This window comes from Macrosteles quadrilineatus, unplaced genomic scaffold, assembly GCF_028750875.1.
Source record: "Macrosteles quadrilineatus isolate MER2022 unplaced genomic scaffold, UCM_ALF_1.0 Scaffold_2__2_contigs__length_208266976, whole genome shotgun sequence".
Lineage (NCBI taxonomy): Eukaryota > Metazoa > Arthropoda > Insecta > Hemiptera > Cicadellidae > Macrosteles > Macrosteles quadrilineatus.
In genome coordinates this window covers 104,811,217-104,838,463 of record NW_026542595.1, presented here as the reverse complement: position 1 = coordinate 104,838,463, position 27,247 = coordinate 104,811,217, and the positions used below count along the sequence as shown (strand labels likewise).

Genomic DNA, 27,247 nt, shown 5'->3' with positions numbered 1-27,247 from the left:
ACTGTAAAGAGGTTAAAAAGGTCAAATTAGGGTAAATAGGTTCTGGCACACAACGCTGGGAGTGCCATGTGCCTATGGAGGACGCGCTACGTAAACTACACGGCGCTCCCAGCGGTGTTCGCCAGAACATATGGTAACCATGGTAACCGCAGCACGGTAGAGAGTCTAAATTTAATTATTTTTGTCGATGGTAACACTGATCGCTAGTATTTTGTTTCTATTATTTTAGGGTAACATGATTTGTGCTTACTGTTTGGTTTTATAACTAGAGACGAGTTATTGTTTATTATTATATCGTTTGGTTAGTTAAACGAGGTTGTAAATGACAGAAATAACAAAAAATTAATTTTAAACAAAACACATTCCCTAGTGCACCGGACGGAACTAACAATAAAATTGTCTTCAGTTGATCCATAGGGATGAGAAATCTACTAGGGAGTATGTTTTATTTATGAGCAAATATTCCATTTTACTCTCCATAACTCAGAAGATAAATTGATATTTCCATCGTAACTCACCTTTTAGACCAAATACTTGATAATAAAACCACCATTTAAGAGAATTCAAAATCTACACATAAAATTAATAGGTATTTTTTAACGCATCTTATCCATACTTTATATCAACAACGATTTAATAAAATACCCCCGCCGCAGCAAACCTGCCGTCTAAGCGAATTTCCATTTGGCCGAATTGATTTTCAATTGATGTATTTAAATAACATTAGGTTTAACGAATACCTAGGTTTGCTGCTACAAGGAAACTATTAAAGTACTGTGTTTTTAGTAAAATATTGGTAGCTTACTATAAAATAAATAAATTTGCCAAGTTTGATCAAAATATATCCATAAACAAGCAAACTACAACATTTTACAATATTCTCCATAAGAATAACATGGGAATTTTTAATTTACCATTTTTTCTGTTTTCTCCGTAACCAATAACCGTACAAAAACACTTTGATATACTGAATTGTTTGTTTTTTTAAGCTCTTTAAGAAGGTTTAGAAAACAATTGGGAAATTTTGTGTTTTGAGGGTAAGAAGTGAGAAAAACAAATTTTTACCCCATAAAACCCTGTTCCCATGGTCCGATCATGCTGGATCGCGAACTCATTCAAGTTTATCCCGCCATACACCTTCAAACCAAATTTCATCAAAATCGGATAAAAATTACTCAAGTTATCGTGTTCACGGACACACACACACATATATATATATATAAATCTATATTTTTATACATATACATATATAAAAATTTGAACGAATGGTGTTTTTGGCCTCTGGGGACATTAAAATGAAAAAGTAAATCGGTCCCGGGCCTAAGTCTTACCATGAGACCTACGGTAATAGCTACTTCCCTATAGGGAAATTCGCTAAAAAAGAAATTGTTGTATAATGGATAGCTGTGGGCGTCCATGATAAAATGAGAAGTATTGTTTGATTCAGAAGATTATTAATGAATCAAATCATTCTGTGTGTAAAAGAATGAAAAATGTGTCCCGATTATTATTCCGCCCACAGTTGTGTTCAGTCAGCTGACATTAATCAAAGTGTTTCACTGTGAGAAGAGACTGATCAGAATTTGAATTATTCAACTAACGGAGTAAGGACGATAAGTTTGATAGATGTTTTATGAGGGTCTACTTTCCTTATGGGATTTAAAAGGTGGAACATTCATGAGATTATTTTGAAACGAACTACGATGTTAGTTGGAAAAAACATTAGCTTTTTATGTTAAGTCACAATCATTTGGAACAATTATAATTTCTGGTTTCATATTAAATGGGAATTTTTTAATGGTTGGTTTTTTCTATAATTTAGAATAGAGTGAGGCTAAACGTTTTAGATTTGATACATTATGTACATTAAAGCGTTATCAAAACTAGAGATGAAATAACATACCTGTAATTCGATAACAGTAAAATTTTCGAGTGGAAATGTCAATATTATTGGCTACAGGAATCTCACTACAAATATTTTTGTTAGAACTAAGTCTTAAGTTTCATAATGTGTAAAATAAACAAAGTGTATATAGTTTCAAATTAGTTTTTATTTTACATGAATTTATAAATTAAAATTCGTCTTCACTAATTAAATACGATTTGTCTTTTCCACGTTGCAAATTTTCTATAGATTTTCTACACTTTATTTAAAAACAAAATTCGCTGTAGTAATAATATTCTCGTTGCCTTACTTCTTCAACCTCAATTACACAATAACAGCACAATGGAGGTATGAAGGCCATAACTTCGACCGCAGTACTTGACTCGCCGCTTATATTGAATTCTTCTCTCGATCCATTCTTACCACCGTTGCATTGTATCGTATTATTCCATTATCGAATACTCCACGTTAAATATTTAAGATATTTAATTCACTTAATTAAAATTAAAAGGTTTACAATAGGTATTTGCTTGTCAATCTATAATGTAAAATCTCTGAATCTTAGTAAATTTGGAAGATTTAAGTCTTGGCATTTTCGGGTTCAACTTTCTGTAAACAATTGTGAATTTTGAAATCCTGTTTGTGTCCAAATTGTTTACTCTCAAACTGCAACAATAAATGTAACAGATTGTACCCTAGACACATACCCAAGACTGGGACGGGTAGCCGTCATTCTGTAATCCAGCTACTAGGAGGTCACTAAATGTGGATATTTATGGGCATGCACTGTGGATGTGGTACTCTCTGGTGTGGATTAACGTCCGCACGAGTGAGTACTACGACTTACTGCCAAACGCTACAGAATATGCCGATTATACGGTGGTGGCGGCACAAGGTAGGAGTTTTGAAGAGGTGGAACAGAAGCTGACTATGACTCTTAATGCAGTACTATCCTGATAATTAGACCAATTCGTATATACCAAGAGAAAATTGTGGTTCGGATTCCACTTAAAACTGTAGGTCCCTGCCATTAGATGTATGGGCTATTAATTTATAGCTGTGTCTAAGGAATGTCGGCCTTAGTCACCAACAAGACTACAAGATCGCGCCACTCATCTCCATTCATACTTTAAATACCTACTTTGTATGGTCGCCATTTCATTGAAAAGTATTCAAGGATTTCATTGAAAAGAATTAAAGTATTAATCTAAATTTATGTTTTTGTTCCAGAAACAAGGCAGTAGGATGAAGTGCTCAGCTTGTAAGATCGTCGCCCACTCTGGATGTATCAGTGTGCTCATGGAGAGGGTCAAGTTCACCTGTAAACCCACGTTCCGTGATGTAGGGGTGAGACAGTACAGGGAACAGACGTGCATCCACCACCACTGGGTACACCGGAGGTCGCAGAAGGGGAAGTGCAAACAGTGCGGGAAGGTGAGTCACCTGAAGTTCTAATTAAAAATCCTCTACCTCAGCAAACTTGCAGACTTAGGGAATTTACATTTGATTGAGTTTTCAATTAAATATTTCATTTCAAACGTCAGGTTTATTCCCTAACAAACATTTTTTTCCTAGGACGCTAGGCACGAGCCTGGGATTGTTTTTCACATTACTTCAGGCTAGATCTAGGGGTTGCGGCATTATCACTTAGATAAATCCATTGGTGAATTGGTGGGGATCGAACCCGGGACCTCAGGGACTGAAGTCCCGCGCTCTAACCACTACGCCAGCTCGCTCCCCTCCCTAACTAACATTAGGTTTTATGAGTACTTAAGCTGCTACAGGGAGGGTACTGGCGTTTTTTAGTAAAATATTATTATGAAATAAAAAAATTATTTTAATTTAAATTTTAAAAAATCTATAAAAAATAGCTAATTATAAAATAAATAAATTTGCTGAGTTCAACAAAAATATACCCATAAATAAGCAGTCTAAAACAGTTTACATATTTCCCATAAGAAATTGAATTTTCTCTATACCCAATTACCACTCAAAAAACTTTAGAATACTAGAGTTATCGTGCTAACGGTTATACAGTATATGCATTTGTACAGATGGTCTTTGGGGCATCTGAGAACATCGAAACGTAAAAGTAAATCGGTCCTGGGCCCAGGTCCTACCACGAGACCTACTGTAATATATTATTCCTCCGATTGTGGGGAATTTTCTAATAGTCTTGATCGGTGCACACTGGGAATTTTGTCCTGAAAAAGCACTGATAATGTAATGAACATTTTAAGAGTACTTGAGGCGACTGCAACCATGGCAGTTACTTTAGGTCTATATTTTTATTTGTATGACTATTCGCTCGCTTCTTAGGTGATTGAAATAGTATGAGATTGAACTTAAAAGGGTACTTGGGGTTAGTGCAACTATGGCTAAATGCTAGGCTTATCGCTGCTTTATATTCTTAAGTGCTCCCTACTAAAGATAACAACATTAGAAGATTATGGGGATAAGCGTATGTTTTTACGTAGAACAATAACAATAATTACTCTTTTGCTAGAAACTTTAATTTTGCAAACAGTTTGAGGCAGAAACATGGAGACAACTAAGATGATTGGGCGTATAAGTCTAAGCAAATGTTTGAACGTGGCTTTGTCTACAACAGATTGTAATCAACGCTAGATACATTCAAAAGATTTGCTCACTTCATATGTTTACTGTGGGTAAAGTAACGCTGCATTGAAAACGTTATGAGTCTGGCAATATTGAAAATGGACTTAGCAGTATACCTGTACAAGCTTCATAATATATTGGCATGCCTACATGCGAGTATTCATGCTTTGACATTGATTGGTGAATACTGACAAATTTATCAAAACTTTTATAATATGAATCAAGCCTGATGATAGAGATGTGACTGATTGAAATTGACACTTAATCAGAATATTTACAATCTTGCAAAAATTAAAGTTACGGGTAAGAATATAACAATTTGAAAGAGTTTATTTCGGGTGGCACCAACATATCTAATGCTTGTCAAGAAACATTTGACAACTATGATAGAAAAATAATTGTTTAATGACTCCATTTAAACTACAGAGAACATCTAACATTAAAATAATCTTCGTTATTTAATTACTACAAAGTATAAAAAGTTTGGAGAAAGACTTTGATCATCTCGTTTGTCAATAGTAAACAACTAAAAAAAAAAATGTTTAAAGGGGCTAAATCAGTAACTTCTATGTTTTTTCCGCAAGTATACAAAAGTAGAAGGATTTCTAAGAAGAGGATGTTATGATTGAAAGGACACTGAAACAACAGACAATTATCCTTAGAATGGCAAACTTGGAAACCTTTGATTCTCATTAGAGCTCGAGCAAACAGCCTATCCTCCATGATGGCTTAACGACAAGATGTCAGCTTAGGATAAACCAAGCAAGATTGTATATTCTGTGGTGTCTACAATACAAATGATCATGATAAATTATAGAAATTAAAAGAAGAGTCTTTCAAAACAATAGTTAACTAAATATTTCATGATCATTTATCATGATTTCAAAATAAAAAAGATCATGATACAAATTTTTACGCCTAAATATCTTGCTCGTTCTATACTTTATTGTATATTGATTTAGAAACGACATTTATTCTATAAACTTGTATACTGATTATACAGAACAAAGCCTTGCCACATTCAATATTTGCTCTCCTCCCTCACAGCCTGATCAACTGTTTCACAATGTCTACTCAGTTGTATGTTGTTAGAGTCAATGACGTCATTGATTCTGTACACGTGTGTACTGATTATACAGAACAAAGCCTTGCCACATTCAATATTTGCTGTCCTCCCTCACAGCCTGATCAACTGTTTCACAATGTCTACTCAGTTGTATGTTGTTAGAGTCAATGACGTCATTGATTCTGTACACGTGTGTACTGATTATACAGAACAAAGCCTTGCCACATTCAATATTTGCTCTCCTCCCTCACAGTCTGATCAACTGTTTCACAATGTCTACTCAGTTGTATGTTGTTAGAGTCAATGACGTCATTGATTCTGTACACGTGTGTACTGATTATACAGAACAAAGCCTTGTCACATTCAATATTTGCTGTCCTCCCTCACAGTCTGATCAACTGTTTCACAATGTCTACTCAGTTGTATGTTGTTAGAGTCAATGACGTCATTGATTCTGTACACGTGTGTACTGATTATACAGAACAAAGCCTTGCCACATTCAATATTTGCTGTCCTCCCTCACAGCCTGATCAACTGTTTCACAATGTCTACTCAGTTGTATGTTGTTAGAGTCAATGACGTCATTGATTCTGTACACGTGTGTACTGATTATACAGAACAAAGCCTTGCCACATTCAATATTTGCTCTCCTCCCTCACAGTCTGATCAACTGTTTCACAATGTCTACTCAGTTGTATGTTGTTAGAGTCAATGACGTCATTGATTCTGTACACGTGTGTACTGATTATACAGAACAAAGCCTTGCCACATTCAATATTTGCTGTCCTCCCTCACAGCCTGATCAACTGTTTCACAATGTCTACTCAGTTGTATGTTGTTAGAGTCAATGACGTCATTGATTCTGTACACGTGTGTACTGATTATACAGAACAAAGCCTTGCCACATTCAATATTTGCTCACCTCCCTCACAGTCTGATCAACTGTTTCACAATGTATACTCAGTTGTACGTTGTTAGAGTCAATGACGTCATTGATTCTGTACACGTGTGTACTGATTATACAGAACAAAGCCTTGCCACATTCAATATTTGCTCACCTCCCTCACAGTCTGATCAACCGTTTCAATTAGAGTCAGTGATGTTATCGATTATATACATGTGTGTACCACTTACTTGTTATAAGTCTTTATTTTTAATGGTTAAGTTTTGTAATATATATTTTGTTAGCAAAAGCTACAGCTCTGAACTTCATTTAAGTTTCGGTTGCAATACCACAACGCCATAGGGTGCTTATTTCCTGTTTCTATCTCAGTTTTGAGTAGGAAATGGTCAAGTTTCCTGAGAGTTTCTGTTAAGTTTCGTGTAATTATGAAAAGCTGAGAGACTCGTCCAAACTAACACAATTTGGCAACTGCAGTTATAGAAGCCTTTCTAGCTGTGAGTTGAGCAGTTAATTGTATTTAAGCTTTAAGTTACTTAAATTATTTTTGAACGTAGTTTTAATGTTTTTAGTGGTCATAAAACAATTTTCCCTCCAGTGGTAGTTTGTAAAATGTTTTTACAATCTTATGGACAAATTGGAACATTGCGTTGAAGTCTTTATTATGCACCGTTAAATTTCATTTCCATGTTGTCGATTTAACTTGTTTTTATATTACCTTTACAATGTGCCTTTTATATTTACTCTTCTTCGAACGAAAGGAAAAAAAAGCTATATGATGGTAATTAGTATCCATAGATAAATAGTGGCCAAACACTAAACTCCAGAAGTATCAACAAATGTGTAAAAAACTATTTCCTATACTAACTTTCACATTCTTCTAGTGTAATAGTTTAAAATATAATGTTTAAGAGGAGAAAGTGATAAAACATAGACAGAGGAATTTACACTTGGTAAGACAAATTTTAAATGTTTCATAATCAAGTTAGTCTTTTAGGCTACTTAAAAGGTAAAAGTAGTCTTAATAGGTCTCGAACAATGACTCGCGTTTTCACTACAAGAAAAGGACTGAATACGTTCATAAAAAAAAATTTATAAATTACAAATATAAAAATTTATTCATGCTGTTAAAACTGTATTTCTGTTTTTCGTAATTTTAACGCTAATCTTCCTTCAGATTATAAAATAAGACAATGTAAAATCCCTGAAAATTACTAATGACATGACTTGACTTGACTTGTTTCCTGTCGCTCCTTAGCGGGAGCATAGGGCATCGAGAAGAGCTCGCCATCCATCCCTGTCTTGCGCCAGATCCCTCAGTTGACCCCAGGTCTTCCCGACACTCGAGGCTTCCTTTATTATTGTTCTCCTCCAGGTGTCACAGGGTCTTCCTCTCTTTCTGGTCCCTTGGGGATTCCATTCCAGGGCCTTCTTTTCAATTGCACCATCCGCCTTCCAAAGAGTGTGACCCAGCCACCTCCACTTCCGTCTTCTGATTTCTAGGCTGATCTTGGTTTGCCCTGTTGTCTCCCAAAGCTGTTAATTTGATATAGTGTTTGGCCAGAACACTCTCATTATACGTCTGAGACACCTGTTTACAAACACCTGGAGCTGAGAAGTACTACGCTGATCCATTTTCCAAGTTTCACTGGCATATAGAAGGACAGACTTGACGTTTGTGTTGAAGATGCGGATTTTGGTTTTCATTGAAATATTTCTATTTCGCCATATTGGGTAAAGCTGAATAAATGCTGCATTAGCTTTCCCAATGCGGCTCCTAACATCTTCCTTTGCTCCTCCGTCTGCTGTGACTTTACTTCCGAGGTATTGGAAAGAGTCGACCTCTTCAATCACTTTCCCATTTAGTTCTAAGGCTTGGGCTACTCTGGAATTCAACCTCATTTCCTTTGTCTTATTTATACAGGGTGATTTGTACTCAGTGTGACAAAATTTTTTTGATGTAAGTACAAAGTAAATGAAGTGTGATGATGCATATCAAATGTTCCAAGTCTCAAAATTAGCATCCCAAAAAATTATTTTATGTTTTTCAAAAATAACCATGCTTTTAAACTTAATACAGCGATTTCTCAATTACCTGTATATGGATTTGAGTAGATAATGTCATTTTCGTGTTCTACATTAAATTTTGAACAAGAATAATGGAAAATGATGGAGGATCAGTTGTAAAAACTCCATTGTAAATAGATTCAAAGATAAAAATTAAGATATTTGATAAAAATTGTAAAAACAATGGTTATTGCATTTTTCACACCCTGTACACAAGAAAGTGTCGGAATATGTTAAAAACTGCGCCATTTTATAAGCTTTCCAACCATATGCTACACTATTGAGGTTTAGATATTTTTTTGTTTTTGTTTTAGTGGTTTGAATACCAGAAAACAGGGAACTTTTTTACTGTTTTTACTGTTCAAGCTGAATCAAAATACAACTTTTGCTTAATACATGCCGATTTTCTATGTTTTAAATGTTAAAGACACCATGCTTTGTAGTCTTCAAACCATTAAAGCGTACATAAGCAGACATAAACCTCAATAGTGTAGCATATCGTTGGAAAGCTTATAAAATAGTGCAGTTTTTAACATATTCCGACACTTTCTTGTATACAGGGTGTGAAAAATGCAATAGACCATTGTTTTTAAAATTTTTATCAAACATCTTAATTTTTATCTTTGGATCTATTTACAATGGAGTTTTTACAACTGATCCTCCGTCATTTTCTATTATTCTTGTTCAAAATTTAATGTAGAACACGAAAATTACATTATCTACTCAAATCCATATACAGGTAATTGAGAAATCGCTGTATTAAGTTTAAAAACATGGTTATTTTTGAAAAACATAAAATAATTTTTTGGGACGCTAATTTTGAGACTTGGGTCATTTGATATGCATCATCACACTTCATTTACTTTGTACTTACACCAAAAAAAATTTGTCACACTGAGTACAAATCACCCTGTATTTATCTTAAGACCCACCTCTTCAGCATCCCTTTGTAGAGAACTTAGTTTCGCCTAAATATCAGTGTACCTCTGGGCAAACACGCAAAGGTCGTCAGCAAAGTCAAGGTCCTCCAGCCGCTCCCTCAGTCCCCACTGCACTCCCCGCCTTCTATTATTTGTTATTCTCCTCATAACTGAGTCCAGCACCAAAAGGAACAGTATTGGTGATAAAATGACATACTTGACCCGTTTATTGAAATAAGAAACGTAAGTTAATAATTTCCTCATCGACGTCACGAAGAATGTTCATTATAAGAATATGTTAACAAAATGCAACGGCAGAATGGAATGGGGAAAGAATTCAATATGAGGTGGCGAGTCAAGTAATGCAGACAAAGTTATGACCTTCATACCTCCATTGTGCTGTTATTGTGTAATTGAGGTTGAAGAAGTCAATGTGAGTGTTCATATTGTAAATAATCATATGTCGACCAGATAGTAGGTGCAATAAAAAGGACAAGTTTTTAAATGCTGAATAATTTTTGTAAAACGTGGGTTGGAGAGGGAATGAATTAATTTATTTTTAGTAACTTAATTTATAGGTTTGTTGTAAATAAAGTTGATTTGATAGTATTTTAAACCTTTGATTGCTTAAAAGATAGTTGATACTTAAGCTTGTTGATAGTTTGTATTTGTTGAACTATTTTTTTTAGTAAATATTTCTTCTTTCAGTTACATCAGAAAACATAGAATCTTATGTCCAAACTAATATACCTCGAGTGAAAAAAATGGACGAGACTTAGCTCAAACAAATATCTTATTACTGCACAATTATTATTTTGTGTGTAAACATGGTTGCTTCTTATGTTTTGTTTTTTTTTTAGTTTAAACTGGCTTTAATAACCTACGATTAACTTAAAGGCAGGTATTTGATTATGTAAGATGTGTTTGCATTCCATCATAGCTTTGAATAATAATTTTAGATCAGATAGAAGGATAACCATCCATCTTAAGGCCTTCAGCCAGAATCATCCTGTAGACCTTAGAACACTTGAATTTAATTTAACAACTGACTGGCACTAAACGCACAATGGCCATCAAATAACTACTAAAGATACACATAGCACAACACATATTTTATTTTTAAATGTGATTAGATTCGTGAACTCTTAACCCTTACAAAGTAAAGTAATAAAATAAATCCTGATTAAATGTCTGAATTTATTATAGAGGAAGTGAAATCCTAAATTTTACTCCGTTTTAAACACCTAGTTATACATATTTCTTACCTCCGAAATCCCATAAGGAAAGTAGACCCTGATAAAACATCTATCAAACTTATCGTCCTTACTCCGTTAGTTGAATAATTCAAATTCTGATCAGTCTCTTCTCACAGTGAAGCCTTTTGATTAATGGCAGCTGACTGAACACAACTGTGGGCGGAATAATAATCGGGACACATTTTTCATTCTTTTACACACAGAATGTTTGATTCATTAATAATCTTCTGAAACAGACAATACTACTCATTCATTCATTTAAATCCACAGCCATCCACAGTATAGTACTGTGCGACAATTTTCCTTTTTTATTTAATTTTTATAAAATAAAGTGTAGAAAAGATGCTGGTTCAAATGGCTATTCATATTACAGTAATTTTAAATTTTGGATTTTCTTAAATATAATAAAGAAATAAGCGTTGAGCACAAAAGGATATTTGAAGTGGATATTTTCCTATATCGACTCAGCTAACACAAAAGTAAATATTTATTTAATTTAATTTACTATTTCTTGTGATTAGAAAACATATTTATCCGATGCCCTGTCTTGAAGATTACATCGTTTAACAATTACTGAGTTGTTGAAAAACAGCTGATTGTATTAATTTGTTTCATCAATAGTTAGTTGAGCAAATAGTTGTTGCTGTTTGATCAGATCCCTTGAAATAAATCAGCAAATAACAAATAGAATAATTAAAATCACTAAAATTTTTATTACATTTGCAATATTATTTCAAAGCATTTTACAGTATATTGAACTCTAATATGTACGTGTTTAATAAAGGAAAGCAATTAATTACTTAATTATTTAAACTTTTAGAGGATCAATTTAATTTTAAAACTGTTATAGTCAATAACTGTTATAACATAATTTTAGACTTTAAATTAATATACATTTGCGATACACCATTTTAACATAATGTTATTTTAGAAACTATATCATTCCGTTTTGGCGTTTACTACTTAATAATGTTATTCAACAGACTAAACCAATCTATTTACAAACAATTGCTTGTTCTCTAGTATTATTGCCAAAGAGTAGTCTACACATTGTAAGGTTTAGGTTAAAAGAAGAGAAACATTCAATCGACACCAACACTCTCAAGCGTATTGGACATGAAACACCCAACAAAACTTTCAGATTTTACAATGAGATATCTGCAATATCTAAAGTCAATACCAGTCAGCTGATGCAATAATACTTCATAACCATCCAATATCAATCTCTTTACTTCATATGTAATTTCATCAAACATTTCATTATTGAACCGTTTCATTCCATTTGCAGATTAAACAACTTGTGGATTCCGTCTGGCTTTTGTTCCATTACATATGGTTGGCGGTATTGTTTAATGCATCTGAATCAAGCTTTGCGACAATGTTTGTGATATTGATTTATTTTAAAAACATTTTTTGCAGTATACTTTATACGATTAAATTTTTAAACGAAATTGTATTTTAATTTCATATCTTCTTATGCTTAGATTATATATTCTATCGAAAATGTTTTTATACATTCTTAACTCCTTTTGTAATAAACATTTGATAGGTTTTCGCTTACACTGTCTATTTATTAGGATAGCTAAAATATAATAATTATCCTTTTTATAACATAGAATATAATGAATGACAAAAAACAAAACAAAAATTAAATACTGGTATGAAATTTAAAAATTTTAAAAATTAAACAGTTTGAATGTAGTAAATTTGACATGTTATCACAGTAAAGTTTATCAGCTCTTATAACTTTTAGTATGTTAGGAGTTTTAATAGTTAATTGGTTAAAAACTTGAAATTATTATGAACAATGTCACACATATAGGATAAAAAAAGAAGCAAAATTGGATTGTTTCTACTTACTTATTTTCTGTGTCCGGAAATCAGACTTCGCTTTTCCAAAAATTAGCTACCGATGTGGCTTTGTCATTCGCATGTAAAAGATCATCGAATGTGCAAGACTGGTCTAGGCGTGGGCAGATCAGCAGATGGCCAGGATCCTGATCAGCACCAATTTATTAGCCTAAACAACTGTTTCACAATGTCTACTCAGTTGTATGTTGTTAGAGTCAGTGACGTCATTGATTCTGTACACGTGTGTACTGATTATACAGAACAAAGCCTTGCCACATTCTATATTTGCTCTCCTCCCTCACAGCCTGATCAACTGTTTCACAATGTCTACTCAGTTGTTTGTTGTTAGAGTTAGTGACGTCATTGATTCTGTAAACATGTGTACCGTTTATACAGAACAAAGCCTTGCCATATTTAATATTTGCTCACCTCCCTCACAGCCTGATCAACTGTTTCACAATGTCTACTCAGTTGTTTGTTGTTAGAGTCAGTGACGTCATTGATTCTGTACACATGTGTACCGATTATACAGAACAAAGCCTTGCCACATTCTATATTTGCTCTCCTCCCTCACAGCCTGATCAACCGTTTCACAATGTCTACTCAGTTGTTTGTTGTTAGAGTCAATGACGTCATTGATTCTGTACACGTGTGTACTGATTATACAGAACAAAGCCTTGCCACATTTAATATTTGCTCTCCTCCCTCACAGCCTGATCAACTGTTTCACAATGTCTACTCAGTTGTTTGTTGTTAGAGTCAATGACGTCATTGATTCTGTACACGTGTGTACCGATTATACAGAACAAAGCCTTGCCACATTTAATATTTGCTATCCTCCCTCACAGCCTGATCAACTGTTTCACAATGTCTACTCAGTTGTATGTTGTTAGAGTCAATGACGTCATTGATTCTGTACACGTGTGTACTGATTATACAGAACAAAGCCTTGCCACATTTAATATTTGCTCTCCTCCCTCACAGCCTGATCAACTGTTTCACAATGTCTACTCAGTTGTATGTTGTTAGAGTCAATGACGTCATTGATTCTGTACACATGTGTACCGATTATACAGAACAAAACCTTGCCACATTTAATATTTGCTCTCCTCCCTCACAGCCTGATCAACTGTTTCACAATGTCTACTCAGTTGTATGTTGTTAGAGTCAATGACGTCATTGATTCTGTACACGTGTGTACTGATTATACAGAACAAAGCCTTGCCACATTCAATATTTGCTCTCCTCCCGCACAGCCTGATCAACTGTTTCACAATGTCTACTGAGTTGTATGTTGTTAGAGTCAATGACGTCATTGATTCTGTACACGTGTGTACTGATTATACAGAACAAAGCCTTGCCACATTTAATATTTGCTCTCCTCCCTCACAGCCTGATCAACCGTTTCACAATGTCTACTCAGTTGTATGTTGTTAGAGTCAATGACGTCATTGATTCTGTACACGTGTGTACTGATTATACAGAACAAAGCCTTGCCACATTCAATATTTGCTCACCTTCCTCACAGCCTGATCAACTGTTTCACAATGTCTACTCAGTTGTATGTTGTTAGAGTCAATGACGTCATTGATTCTGTACACGTGTGTACTGATTATACAGAACAAAGCCTTGCCACATTTTATATTTGCTCTCCTCCCTCACAGCCTGATCAACCGTTTTACAATGTCTACTCAGTTTTATGTTGTTAGAGTCAATGACTTCATTGATTCTGTACACGTGTGTACTGATTATACAGAACAAAGCCTTGCCACATTCAATATTTGCTCTCCTCCCTCACAGCCTGATCATCTGTTTCACAATGTCTACTCAGTTTTATGTTGTTAGAGTAAATGACGTCATTGATTCTGTACACGTGTGTACTGATTATACAGAACAAAGCCTTCTCACATTCAATATTTGCTCTCCTCCCTCACAGCCTGATCAACGGTTTCACAATGTCTACTCAGCTGTATGTTGTTAGAGTCAATGACGTCATTGATTCTGTACACGTGTGTACTGATTATACAGAACAAAGACTTGCCACATTCAATATTTGCTCACCTCCCTCACAGCTTGGTTAACTGTTTCACAATGTCTACTCAGTTGTATGTTGTTAGAGTTAGTGATGTCATTGATTCTGTACACGTGTGTACTGATTATACAGAACAAAGCCTTCTCACATTCAATATTTGCTCTCCTCCCTCACAGCCTGATCAACGGTTTCACAATGTCTACTCAGCTGTATGTTGTTAGAGTCAATGACGTCATTGATTCTGTACACGTGTGTACTGATTATACAGAACAAAGCCTTGCCACATTTAATATTTGCTCTCCTCCCTCACAGCCTGATCAACCGTTTCACAATGTCTACTCAGTTGTATGTTGTTGGAGTCAATGACGTCATTGATTCTGTACACGTGTGTACTGATTATACAGAACAAAGACTTGCCACATTCAATATTTGCTCACCTCCCTCACAGCCTGATCAACTGTTTTACAATGTCTACTCAGTTGTATGTTGTTGGAGTCAATGACGTCATTGATTCTGTACACGTGTGTACTGATTATACAGAACAAAGACTTGCCACATTCAATATTTGCTGTCCTCACTCACAGTCTGATCAACTGTTTCACAATGTCTACTCAGTTGTATGTTGTTAGAGTTAGTGATGTCATTGATTCTGTACACGTGTGTACTGATTATACAGAACAAAGCCTTCTCACATTCAATATTTGCTCTCCTCCCTCACAGCCTGATCAACGGTTTCACAATGTCTACTCAGCTGTATGTTGTTAGAGTCAATGACGTCATTGATTCTGTACACGTGTGTACTGATTATACAGAACAAAGACTTGCCACATTCAATATTTGCTCACCTCCCTCACAGCCTGATCAACTGTTTTACAATGTCTACTCAGTTGTATGTTGTTGGAGTCAATGACGTCATTGATTCTGTACACGTGTGTACTGATTATACAGAACAAAGACTTGCCACATTCAATATTTGCTCACCTCCCTCACAGCTTGGTTAACTGTTTCACAATGTCTACTCAGTTGTATGTTGTTAGAGTTAGTGATGTCATTGATTCTGTACACGTGTGTACTGATTATACAGAACAAAGCCTTCTCACATTCAATATTTGCTCTCCTCCCTCACAGCCTGATCAACGGTTTCACAATGTCTACTCAGCTGTATGTTGTTAGAGTCAATGACGTCATTGATTCTGTACACGTGTGTACTGATTATACAGAACAAAGACTTGCCACATTCAATATTTGCTCCCCTCACTCACAGTCTGATCAACTGTTTCACAATGTCTACTCAGTTGTATGTTGTTAGAGTTAGTAACGTCATTGATTCTATACACTTGTGTACTGATTATACAGAACAAAGCCTTGCAACATTTAATATTTGCTCTCCTCCCTCACAGCCTGATCAACTGTTTCACAATGTCTACTCAGTTGTATGTTGTTAGAGTTAGTGATGTCATTGATTCTGTACACGTGTGTACTGATTATACAGAACAAAGCCTTGCCACATTCAATATTTGCTCTTCTCCCTCACAGCTTGGTTAACTGTTTCACAATGTCTACTCAGTTGTATGTTGTTAGAGTCAATGACGTCATTGATTCTGTACACGTGTGTACTGATTATACAGAACAAAGCCTTGCCACATTCAATATTTGCTCTCCTCCCTCACAGCTTGGTTAACTGTTTCACAATGTCTACTCAGTTGTATGTTGTTAGAGTCAATGATGTCATTGATTCTATACACTTGTGTACTGATTATACAGAACAAAGCCTTGCCACGTTCAATATTTGCTCTCCTCCCTCACAGCTTGGTTAACTGTTTCACAATGTCTATTCAGTTGTATATTGTTAGAGTCAGTGACGTTATCGATTGCATACATATGTGTACCACTTACTTGTTATACACTTTCAATGTTTTATAAGTCTTTAATTTTAATGGTTGAGTTTTGTAATATAGGTACAAGGTGTCCACAAAGTATTGGTCTGATAAAGAAACCGCATGGTATGAAAACGAGTGATGGTAGGATAAAGATTCATTTACAGATGTAACAGGCAACTTCGTGCGTAAATTAGGAACCTGGGAAGAATAGATAGTGTCCTTGACAAATCCTCACAAAAAGAAATCCATGAGGGTGACATCAAAAGAACAAGGTGGCCATTTTGATGGGACATCACGCCCGATCCAGCGTCCGAGGAAGTGGAGATTTAAAAAATAACTCACAAATTTTTTAGCCCAATGAGGCGGAACGCCATGTTGCTGGAAAATTATCATAGTTGGCAATTCTTCTAATTGAGGGCCTATATACAACACCTACATATCCAAGTAATCAAACCTATTCACATTTTATTCCCCAAAGATAAATGGTCCGATGATTATCCATCATGCATTACACCGCACCAAAGATATAGTTTTGGACTGTCCCTTTCATTTTCAACCACGATCCTGGGATTTTCACTCCCCCAAATTCTACATTTATTGTGTCTGTTAACCAACCTTCCCACTTAAATGGAAATGGAAGGTCGTCGAACTGCTATAGGGGATTGGGTTTCGTAAAACAACAAAACACACTGTGACTTTTGATGTAAACTCGCCATTTCTGATTTGTTATTGTATTGAATTATAACTGTATTGTTGTCAATCAGCTGTTTGGGTGTAACCAATTTTATTAAATAAAACTTAATTAAATTTCGTTTAAAACAAGGCATACAAGTTAAGCGTGGCTCTAATGGTTTTCGTACAGAAAAACTATTAAATCAGGCCAAGACTTTGTGGACACCCGGTATATTTCGTTAGCAACAGCTACAGTACTGAACTCCAATCAAGTTTCGGTTGCAATACCACAACGCCATAGGGTGCTTATTTCCTGTTTCTATCTTAGTTTTGGGCAGGAAATGGTCAAGTTTCCTGAGAGTTTCTGTTAAGTTTCGTGTTAATTATGAAAAGCTGAGAGACTCGTCCAAACTAACACAATTTGGCAACTGCAGTTACAGAAGCCTTTCTAACTGTAAGTTGAGCACTTAATTATATTTAAGCTTTAAGTATCTTAAATTATTTTTGAACGTAGTTTTAATGTTTTTAGTGGTTATAAAACAATTTTCCCTCCAGTGGTAGTTTGCAAAATGGTTTTACAATCTTATTGACAAATTGGGACATTGCTTTGACGTCTTTATTATGCATAACATAATACATTTCATATCAATGTTGTCGATTTAACTTGTTTCGATATTACCTTTACAATGTGCCTTTTATATTTACTCTTCTTCGTACGAAAGGAAAACAAAAGCTATATGATGGTTATTAGTATCCTTAGGGAAATAGTGGTTAAACAACTCCAGAAGTATCAACAAATGTGTAAAAAAACTATTTCCTATACTGACTTTCACATCTAGTGTAATAGTTTTAAATATAGTGTTTAAGAGGAGAAAGTAATAAAACATTGACAGAGGAATTCACCCTTGGTAAGACAAATTTTAAATGTTTCGTAATCAAGTTAGTCTTTTAGGTTACTTAAAAGGTAAAAGTAGTCTTAATAAGTCTCAAAGAATGACTCGCGTTTTCACTACAAGAAAATGACTGAATAATGTTATACAAAATAATTTATAAATTACAGATTAAAAAAAATGTATTCACGCAGTTAAAACTGTAGTTCTGTTTTTCGTAATTTTAACGCTAATCTTCCTTCAGATTATAAAATAAGACAATGTAAAATCCCTGAAAATTACTAATGACATACTTGACCCGTTTATTGAAATAAGGAACGTAAGTTAATAATTTCCTCATCGACGTGACGAGAATGTTCATTATAAGAATATGTTAACAAAATGCAACGGCAGAATGGAACGGGTGAAGAATTCAATATGAGGCGGCGAGTCAAGTAAAGCAGACGGAGTTATGACCTTCATACCTCTATTGCGCTGTAATTGTGTAATTGAGGTTGAAGAAGTCAATGTGAGTGTTCATATTGCAAATACTCGTATGTCGATCAGATATTAGGTGCAATAAAAAGGACAAGTTTTTAAATGCTGCACACTTTTGTGTAACGTGGGTAGGAGGGGAATGAATTAATTTATTTTAAATAACTTAATTTAGAGGTTTGTTGTGAGAAAGTTGATTTAATAGTATTTAAAATCTTTGAATGCTTAAAACATTGTTGATAATTTATATTTTATAACAGTTTAACTACCTTTTTTAGTATTTGTTCTCTCAGTTACAGCAGAAAACCTAAATTTTATATTCAAAACAATATAAATCAAGTGCAGAAAATACACGAGACATTACACAAACAAATACCTAATTACACTTATTAATTGGTATTTCAGTACGGTTAGTTCTTCATTAAAGCATATTGGATGATGCTCTTACAAGTAATAGTTTTAATTTTCAATTGGATTTAGTAACCTGCAAGTAACTTAATGACTGGTATGGAGATATGTAAGATGTGTTTGTATTCCAGCATAGCTGTAAATAATAATTTTAGATCAGATAGAAGGGTGTCTTTCAGTGTTTGTTAAGGATAGCACTGGAAAATTAAACATTGAATAGATAATCGTCATATTGTTTTAAGAATGTTTAAATATAAGTCAATCTTGTTTAGATCTAACCTATCGAAATAGAAAAACCAACTGTTGTTCAACCCAATCGTTACGATAGTGAAATTTATTTTAACTTCTGAAACCATTTGTAAAGTTTTCATTTTTTTGCTGTTTTTGGACAATTTATTATTTTATGGCAAACTTCAAACTCCAAGGAAAGTAGACCCTGATAAAACATCTATCAAACTTATCGTCCTTACTCCGTTAGTTGAATAATTCAAATTCTGATCAGTCTCTTCTCACAGTGAAACACTTTGATTAATGTCAGCTGACTGAACACAACTGTGGGCGGAATAATAATCGAGACACATTTCATTCTTTTACACACAGACTGTTTCGATTCATTAATAATCTTGTGTATCAGACAATACTACTCATTCTTTCATGTAAATCCACAGCCATCAACAATATAGTATTGTGAGACAGTTTAATTTTTTATATATTTTTTTTAATTAAGTGTGGAAAAGATGCTGTTTCAAATGGCTATTCATATTACAGTAATTTTAAATTTGGAATTTTTTTTTTAATAGTCAATAAATAAGCATTGAGTATAAAAGGATATTTGAAGTGGATATTTTCCTATATCTACTCAGTTAAGACAAAAGAAAATATATTATATTATTAAAGTGATACAATCAAAGTTTATGTAAATGGTTAAGGTCATTAACCAAATAAAATTATATGCATAATGCACATCAAAATGAAGCTCAGAGTGTGTTGATTTGCTGAAAAGTATTGTTATGAACAAATTCTTTTAGGGCTCTGCCCTAGAGGCCGATTTCCAAAGGGCTACGCCTTACACATTTTAGAAGTTAACGTTTTTCGATTAATTTAGTGAACAACAGCTGGTCAATGCAACTGACAATAGTTTATTGTTTGTTTACATTTTTGTTTATTTATTTTATTACTAGCAGAGTAACCGTCCTTCGTACGGGGTCGGCATATAAATATAAAATGCTTATTGCATTTATACTCAAGCTTTTCGTTCACGGTTTTTTGTTGCTACTTGGTAAAAATTAGCTGTTTTCATAAAAAAATAAAAATAATAATAGTGCTGCACCCTGTTGGTAAATCTTATAAATTTTAATGCTTTTGCATATCATAGAACCAACTTTTTTAGTTGAAACAGCTGACTAAAATCTTTAATTCCCTTTAAGTATGAATACTCATAAGGTTAACATGGGGAACTACAGAGCCACTGTGGCGGAGTCCGAAAGGATTTTTGAGATAAGAATATGCCTATATGTTAATCGGGAATGTGAGCTATTATCATACCAAATTTCAGCCCAATCAATCCAGTAGTTAATGCGTGATTGAACTTCAAACAAACAAACACACAAACTTTCACGTTTATAATATTAGTAAGATTTGTGTTCTTAAAAGAGGTGCGGTAAATGAACACTGGTGCTATTGCTAGCTGTTTGATACAAGTGAGTGCTTTAAGGTGTTTGAAGCACGATGAATATGAGATTAACAAAACATGTCTGTTGGTCGTCCAAGAGGTTGTCGCCGATCTTTAACAGGTTGTCGTGAAAGAGCGACGAGTTCAGGTACAACTGTACCCACGTCGGCCACCTCTGGACGTAAGGTATGAAGGTTCCGCTGCTTTTAACATTCCTTCTGATGACAATTACTCGAAATTGGGCCATTTAAATGAAATATAAAGTCAAAGTTAATTAAAAATGGTGGCTTCTGTACACCCGTGATTTCGTGGGTAGAACCTCTTGTATTTATTTAATTTAATTTACTAGTTCTTGTGATTAGAAAGCACATGTTTCCAATGCCCTCTCTTAAAGATTACATCGTTTAACAATTACTGAGTTGTTGAAAAACAGCTGATTATATTAATTTGTTTCATAAATAGTTAGTTGAGCAAATAGTTGTTGCTATTTGTTCAGATCCCTTTAAATAAATCAGCAAATAACAAATAGAATACTTAAAATCACTCAAATATTTATTACATTAGCAATATTATTTCAAAGCATGTTACAGTATATTGAACTCTAATATGTACGTGTTCAATACCGGAAAGAAAATACTTAATTATTTAAACTTTTAGAGGAACAATTTAATTTTAAAACTGTTATAGTCAAAATTATTATAACATAATTTTAGACTTTACATTTATAGATACTAGTGGTCGTCCTGTGGTCGAAACTCGACCAAAAATAATTAATGTACAGACTTCTCCATTTTCTCCCTACACTGTAAATAAAACATGTGATTGTAATTTCTTCCCTTTGTTTTGATTTTCTGTTTACATTTTGTTGTTATTTCGTCACCATCATGACAACCCATATGGTCCCTGTTAATTTTTTGAAGTTTTCAAATTCATTTTTTGTGCTTATTTGTTAGCCTATTTTAATTTTTAAAGGCATTCTGCACATCTACAGGAAAATATCTTTCCAACAGTATGCGTAGTATTTTCCCTGCGATGCACACGAGCTGAGAAAAAAGGTTTTAAAGAAACATGCTTGCCTATTAATATATAGATAGATTTGCGATACACCATTTAAACAAAATGTTAATTTAGAAACTATATCATTCCGTTTTGGCGTTTACTACTTGATAATGTTATACAACAGACTAAACCAATCCATTTACAAACAATTGCTTGTTTTCTAGTATTATTGCCAAAGAGTAGTCTACACATTGTAAAGTTTACAAAATAAGAGAAACATTTAATCAACACCAACACTCACAAGCCTAGGACATGAAACACTCGACAAAACATTCAGATTTTACAATGAGAAGTCAGCAATATCTAAAGTCAATACCAGTCAGCTGATGCAATAATACTTCATAACCATCCAATATCAATCTCTTTACTTGGTATGTAATTTCACCAAACATTTCATTATTGAACAGTTTCATTCCATTTGTTAGATTAAACAACTTGTGGATTCTGTCTGGCTTTTGTTCCATTACGTATTGTTTAATGTATGGTGTTATTTAATGCATCTGAACCAAACTTTGCGACAATGTTTGTGATATTGATTTATTTAAAATAATCAGTACACTTGTTGCAGTATACTTTATACGATTGAATTTTTAACCGAGATTGTGTTTTAATTCCATATCTTTCATATTTCACGCAAATTTCAACTAAACATATAAATACATCTTTAATTTTTGTAGGTAACGATGTCCTTTATTAAAACATTTTCTTAATTTCCGATAAAGAGACAGATTTATAAACAATACACTCTCTAATGATGTCATTTGTTGAAAGCCTTTTGAAATGTTTTGTCAAAACACAGAAACACAGACCGTCACCGTAACTATCATAATCATCGTTGTGACAGCCATGAAAACTTTCTTACGCAATGCTTGCAAAAAATTATGTTATTAAGTTATGATTAGTTTGTGTATTTTATCTGAATTTTAATCGAAAATGTTTTTCTCTATGTAAATCACGTCACTTTATGAAATAATGTGCCAATGAGTACAACTTTATCTACACGATTGATTTCAAACTTTATTATTCTAGCCAATCAATCTGATATGTTTATTTAAATTACTGTTTTGCTATTGGTAGGTTCTTATAACTTCTTGATTAACATGATACGCGTTGGTGCTATTATGTAGATATAATAATAAAATAATTGTTTAAACACGGCTCGATTTATTTACACTCTTTATTTGATTTATTTACACATTTATTTAACACATTGTATACTATAACTTTCAGTACGAGAAGGTAAACATAAAAATATACATTTCTGTATAATTGATATAGATTTCGACCAGTCGCTCCAGTCATTGTCAGGTATGGGAATGTCTGATTGGACATTTGAAAAGGTAGGCTATTCATTTTTCTTTCATTGTCTGTTCTTTAGATGTTTATTTACAGATTTTTTTTTAAATTTCGATTTCGTAAATTAGACTTTAAGAAATTAGAATTTTAAATGGCCATGTTAGTCATTTGGATGATTAATTATCACCAAAACGTGTTATTTATTTACCGATTTTTACGATAAAATATTAATTATATTTGGAATAAAAAGTGTTTTTAATTCGTGTATATTTTTGATTTATTGGCTCATTTCCACAGAATTATATTTTTAACATTTCAGTAGGTCACCATATCAAAAGATGTTTTAAGTTTGATCAAAGATTTTCAGAAACTTTGAGTAACAAAGAATTTGGATTTTAAACTAATTTTATAAAAACATAAACTGGGGGCTTTGAGTTTTTAGTTACATTTAAAATTATTAATTACCGTTAAATTACAAATTGCCGATAACCGTTATATTTAAGCCAAGTTGAAATAGAAAAAAAATTTTGCAAAAATTTTCGATTTAGTTTAGAACGTAGAAGTTGGCCCCACATAAATCGCTACGCATTTTTGTAGACACCCTGTATATCAAAAGATTTTAGACGTTTTTAATTATATCCGTAGAACTAAGACCATCCAAAACAATCTGAAGTACAGTTGTTTAATCTAATTCTTCCTTTGTTTAAACTTATTCCTCATAATCCTTGAAAACTAAAGTTTATCTTGCAAAGTTTTAATCTCTCTGAGAAATATGATGCAATTTGATATTGTGAACTATGTTTTAAGAAGGAGAGAACAGTAATGCCAAACAACAAAAGTTTTCTACTTTTGTTTGAAAGTTTCATTCAAAAGTCCGAGTAAAAATATAAACTCTGAAGATATATGATGTCAACTAAGATATTCCAAACATATTTTTACAAAATTCTATTGTCAAAAAATAAATAACAAATTGTTTTATTATTTTCTTCCTTGCACAAGTGACGTGCATATTTTTAGTATATTTTTATGAATAGTAACTTGACTATAGATAGGTACCTACTCTACCAAGAAAAGAGCATTCCGTGTCTGTTCTATTTAAAGTTGTAATCAGATTTGGAATAATACTACTTAAGTATTAACTACATCTGACGGATGTATGTGCTGCAATAAAACAATGTTTTATTTATAATGCACATAATAATTACGAGAAACGTATTGCAAAATTATAGCACCTTTTTCCATTACCTTAGCACTTATGAGAAACTAAAAGAGAGGATGTAACTCTAGTTAGCACACTTTTTGATAGACTTATCCTATGTTGTTGTCTTTGAGTACAATATTGATTCTCTTTCCAAAGGCCTTTGTTCATATTTTTTTAAATAATTAAATAAGTAACCAAATAGTTAAATAAACATTAATATAAAAGTAATGAAGCATTACTAAATGAAGTGAAAAATATATTACGTAGCCAAACACAGAAATCATCAAAGTAGCAATTGGTTAAAAAATATCCAAGCATTACTAAAATCAGGTTGTAAGTAGTATAAGAAAAAAAAAACAATAAGAAATTAATGAAACAAGTGGTGGTGCATAGATAATTTATGGTTATAAAAATATGATAAATTAAAAAAAAATATGATCAATCAATGAACTAAAGCAGTAGCCAAGCCTAAACTCATTTTAGAAAATAGGAAAAAAGCAAAATTCTATTTCTAGCTAAGCTGTTTCTCCTCTTTAACTTGAAAATGTGAAATCGTTTGCTGTCTGAAATACCCCAACTCATTACCTTTGCAATTGCGACATATCAACACTTTGCTCTCTCAAAACGCTCTCAAACAACGAATCTTTTGAACACGTCCTACGTTGATTACAATCTACCGTTGACAAAGCCTACATACAACATTTGCTCAGACCTCCAAGCACCAATCAGCGGTTCTTGTCTGTGATTGTGTTTGAAACAACTGTTGAACAAAATTAAATAAATTTATTTTAAATAAATATTTATTTATGAATAAATTTCATGAAATGTATTTATGTTTAAACCAAAGTAGTATGTTTAATTTTTGACGAATAGGTAATAATTACCCGGAAGACCAGAGAGAAGGAGAAAAAATCAATCACAAAAATACAACGGAAAAAATATAATAGGTTATTGTTTTGGGAGCTGAGTTTATAAAATAATTCGAGTATTTTATTTTTTATTTGTTTTGGAACTGCAATGATTGTGATAAAACATCATGTATTTTGTAAACAAAATAGAGAGATGGTGATTTTTCCAGTATGTGAAATTCGTATTTCTTTTATTTTATCAAGTTTGTTGGTATTTTTTTTTATTTTGTTAGTTTTCATTTTTACTCTCTCCCCCTATACCATAGTAAGTACCATAGGAGAAAGTATTGTTTTCGTTAAAATTTTCGAGTTCGAGTTTTGAGTGGATGTATTCGTTTTGGGTCCCCCTGGACCCAAAAAAGTGGTTTTCGAAGTGATGTCTCTCTCTCTCTGTGTGTGTGTGTGTGTGTGTGTGTGTCTGGATGTGTACAGACTTAGGGACTACACCTGTGGTCAGATTTCGATGAAATTTGGTTTGTAGGTTCTAATTCATGGTATCTCCAGGTGTTTTTTTTCATTTTTTTTAAATTTTGATTTTTAATGGGGATTTTCCCATAAAAACCCATAGAAAACTGGAAAAATCTAATTTTCTCAAAAATGGCCCTAACGATTTTGATAAAAATGTAGTATGTAGCCCTTTAAATTCTTAACAAAATGACACAAATCCCATTTCTGTAAAAATTACGGTTCAAAAGTTATTGTAAATTAAGTTATTTTCCCATAAAAAACCCCATAAAATAACGAAAAATAGGATTATCGAAAAAAACCGGTTTTGATTTAGCATAGTGTGTTATGGTCCTTACCATTTTGATAGTTTTTTTTTCATTTTTTAGAAATTTGGATTTTTAATTGGGATTTTTCCATAAAACCCAATAAAATAATGGAAAAATTGGATTTTTCCAAAAATGGCCCGAACGATTTTGATAAAAATTTAGTATGTTATAGTCCTTTAAATTCTGAACAAAATTGTACAAATCCCATTTCCGTATATTTACTCTCACCGCTTACACACGATAAAGGTTGTTGACAAACTTATGGGAGAAAGTATGTGTCAGAATGCTGATACCGTTTATATAGTTCAAGTTAACCTTAAGAATTTGTATTTAAACAATGTTATGCAAGTAAAGTGCTTTCAGGGATAAAAGAAAATTTTAATATTAACTATTACGAGTCATAGTTTAGCAACCAAACAATTCTTGGTCAAGTAAAGATTTCCTCATCTGAAATTCTTTCCTATGATCTCTCGAAGTTGAATTTTATCCTTCTACAGAGGTTGGTGTTTTAAAACATTTTCAAACAACGTACTTTGATGTTCCAACTTCTCTGTTGCTTATTGCTTGCTGAAACACGAGAATCTTACTTTCCCAGTTTTAGGTTATTTTACTCTCTGTGAGATGTTGAAACAGTATTGTATCATTAAAATAACAAAATTAATTTATATAAAAAATAATGTGTAACAAAATAATGTTTAAAAGTCACTCTTTGTAATATGAGAAATTGTACACTGTGTGAAAGAAAACTGTTTTCAATTTTAGTTTTCTCCTTATAAAGTTAGCATAAAACTATATTGTGAAATAAAAACTCTCAAATAAGTAGTTTTATGCTTTTAGCTCAATAGATCTTAAATCATGCAATTTATTAAATAAGCATGTAGATAAAAAATGAAAAGACAATTCCAACTACAATTTTCATTTAATCTACAGCTTAAATATTAGTTGAAATTGCAACTAATTGACAAAGTAATTAGGATTGTAAATGAAAAATTTAACTATGCTCAATTCTAGTGTTAAACAAACATAAGAATAGTTTTTACATAATCTCAACAAATTTGAGGACGAATCATACCTTTTCTGACAAATTTGAAACCTATTTTCACATTAAATTTCATCCAGAGACAGAAAATGTGATACAAATTGTTTGACAAAGTTGAACAAATTTTAATAAGACATTAAAAAAGTGAGCAGTTTATCGCTATTTACATATAGATAGATTTATCAATCAATCCATTCTCTAAGACAGGGATGCACACCTGCGTCCATATTTTAAGTTGGATATAAATCCAGTGAGAAACAAGAATGGAGCGAGATATGATCTGTGTAGCAAGACTAACTGTGTATGAGAAATAAATATATTGTATTTTACAGAAGCATACTCTATCAGTATCTCAATAGAACTAAGTTATTTTTATTT

The 27,247-nt window shown here is 33.0% G+C and overlaps 1 protein-coding gene across 11 annotated transcripts in view; it reads left to right on the top strand.

The window, feature by feature from the left end:
- Positions 1–27,247, top strand: part of LOC128985492 (eye-specific diacylglycerol kinase-like) — a 319,947-nt gene that overhangs the window by 246,038 nt on the left and 46,662 nt on the right. For all 11 annotated transcript variants that reach the window (XR_008490033.1, XM_054405036.1, XM_054405029.1 and 8 more), the window contains exon 5: positions 3,116–3,319. Coding sequence is in view for 10 of the 11 variants with exons in the window: in XM_054405036.1 (XP_054261011.1) it covers positions 3,116–3,319 (204 nt within the window). In the remaining variant the exon portion in view is untranslated. The remainder of the gene's footprint in view (positions 1–3,115; positions 3,320–27,247) is intronic.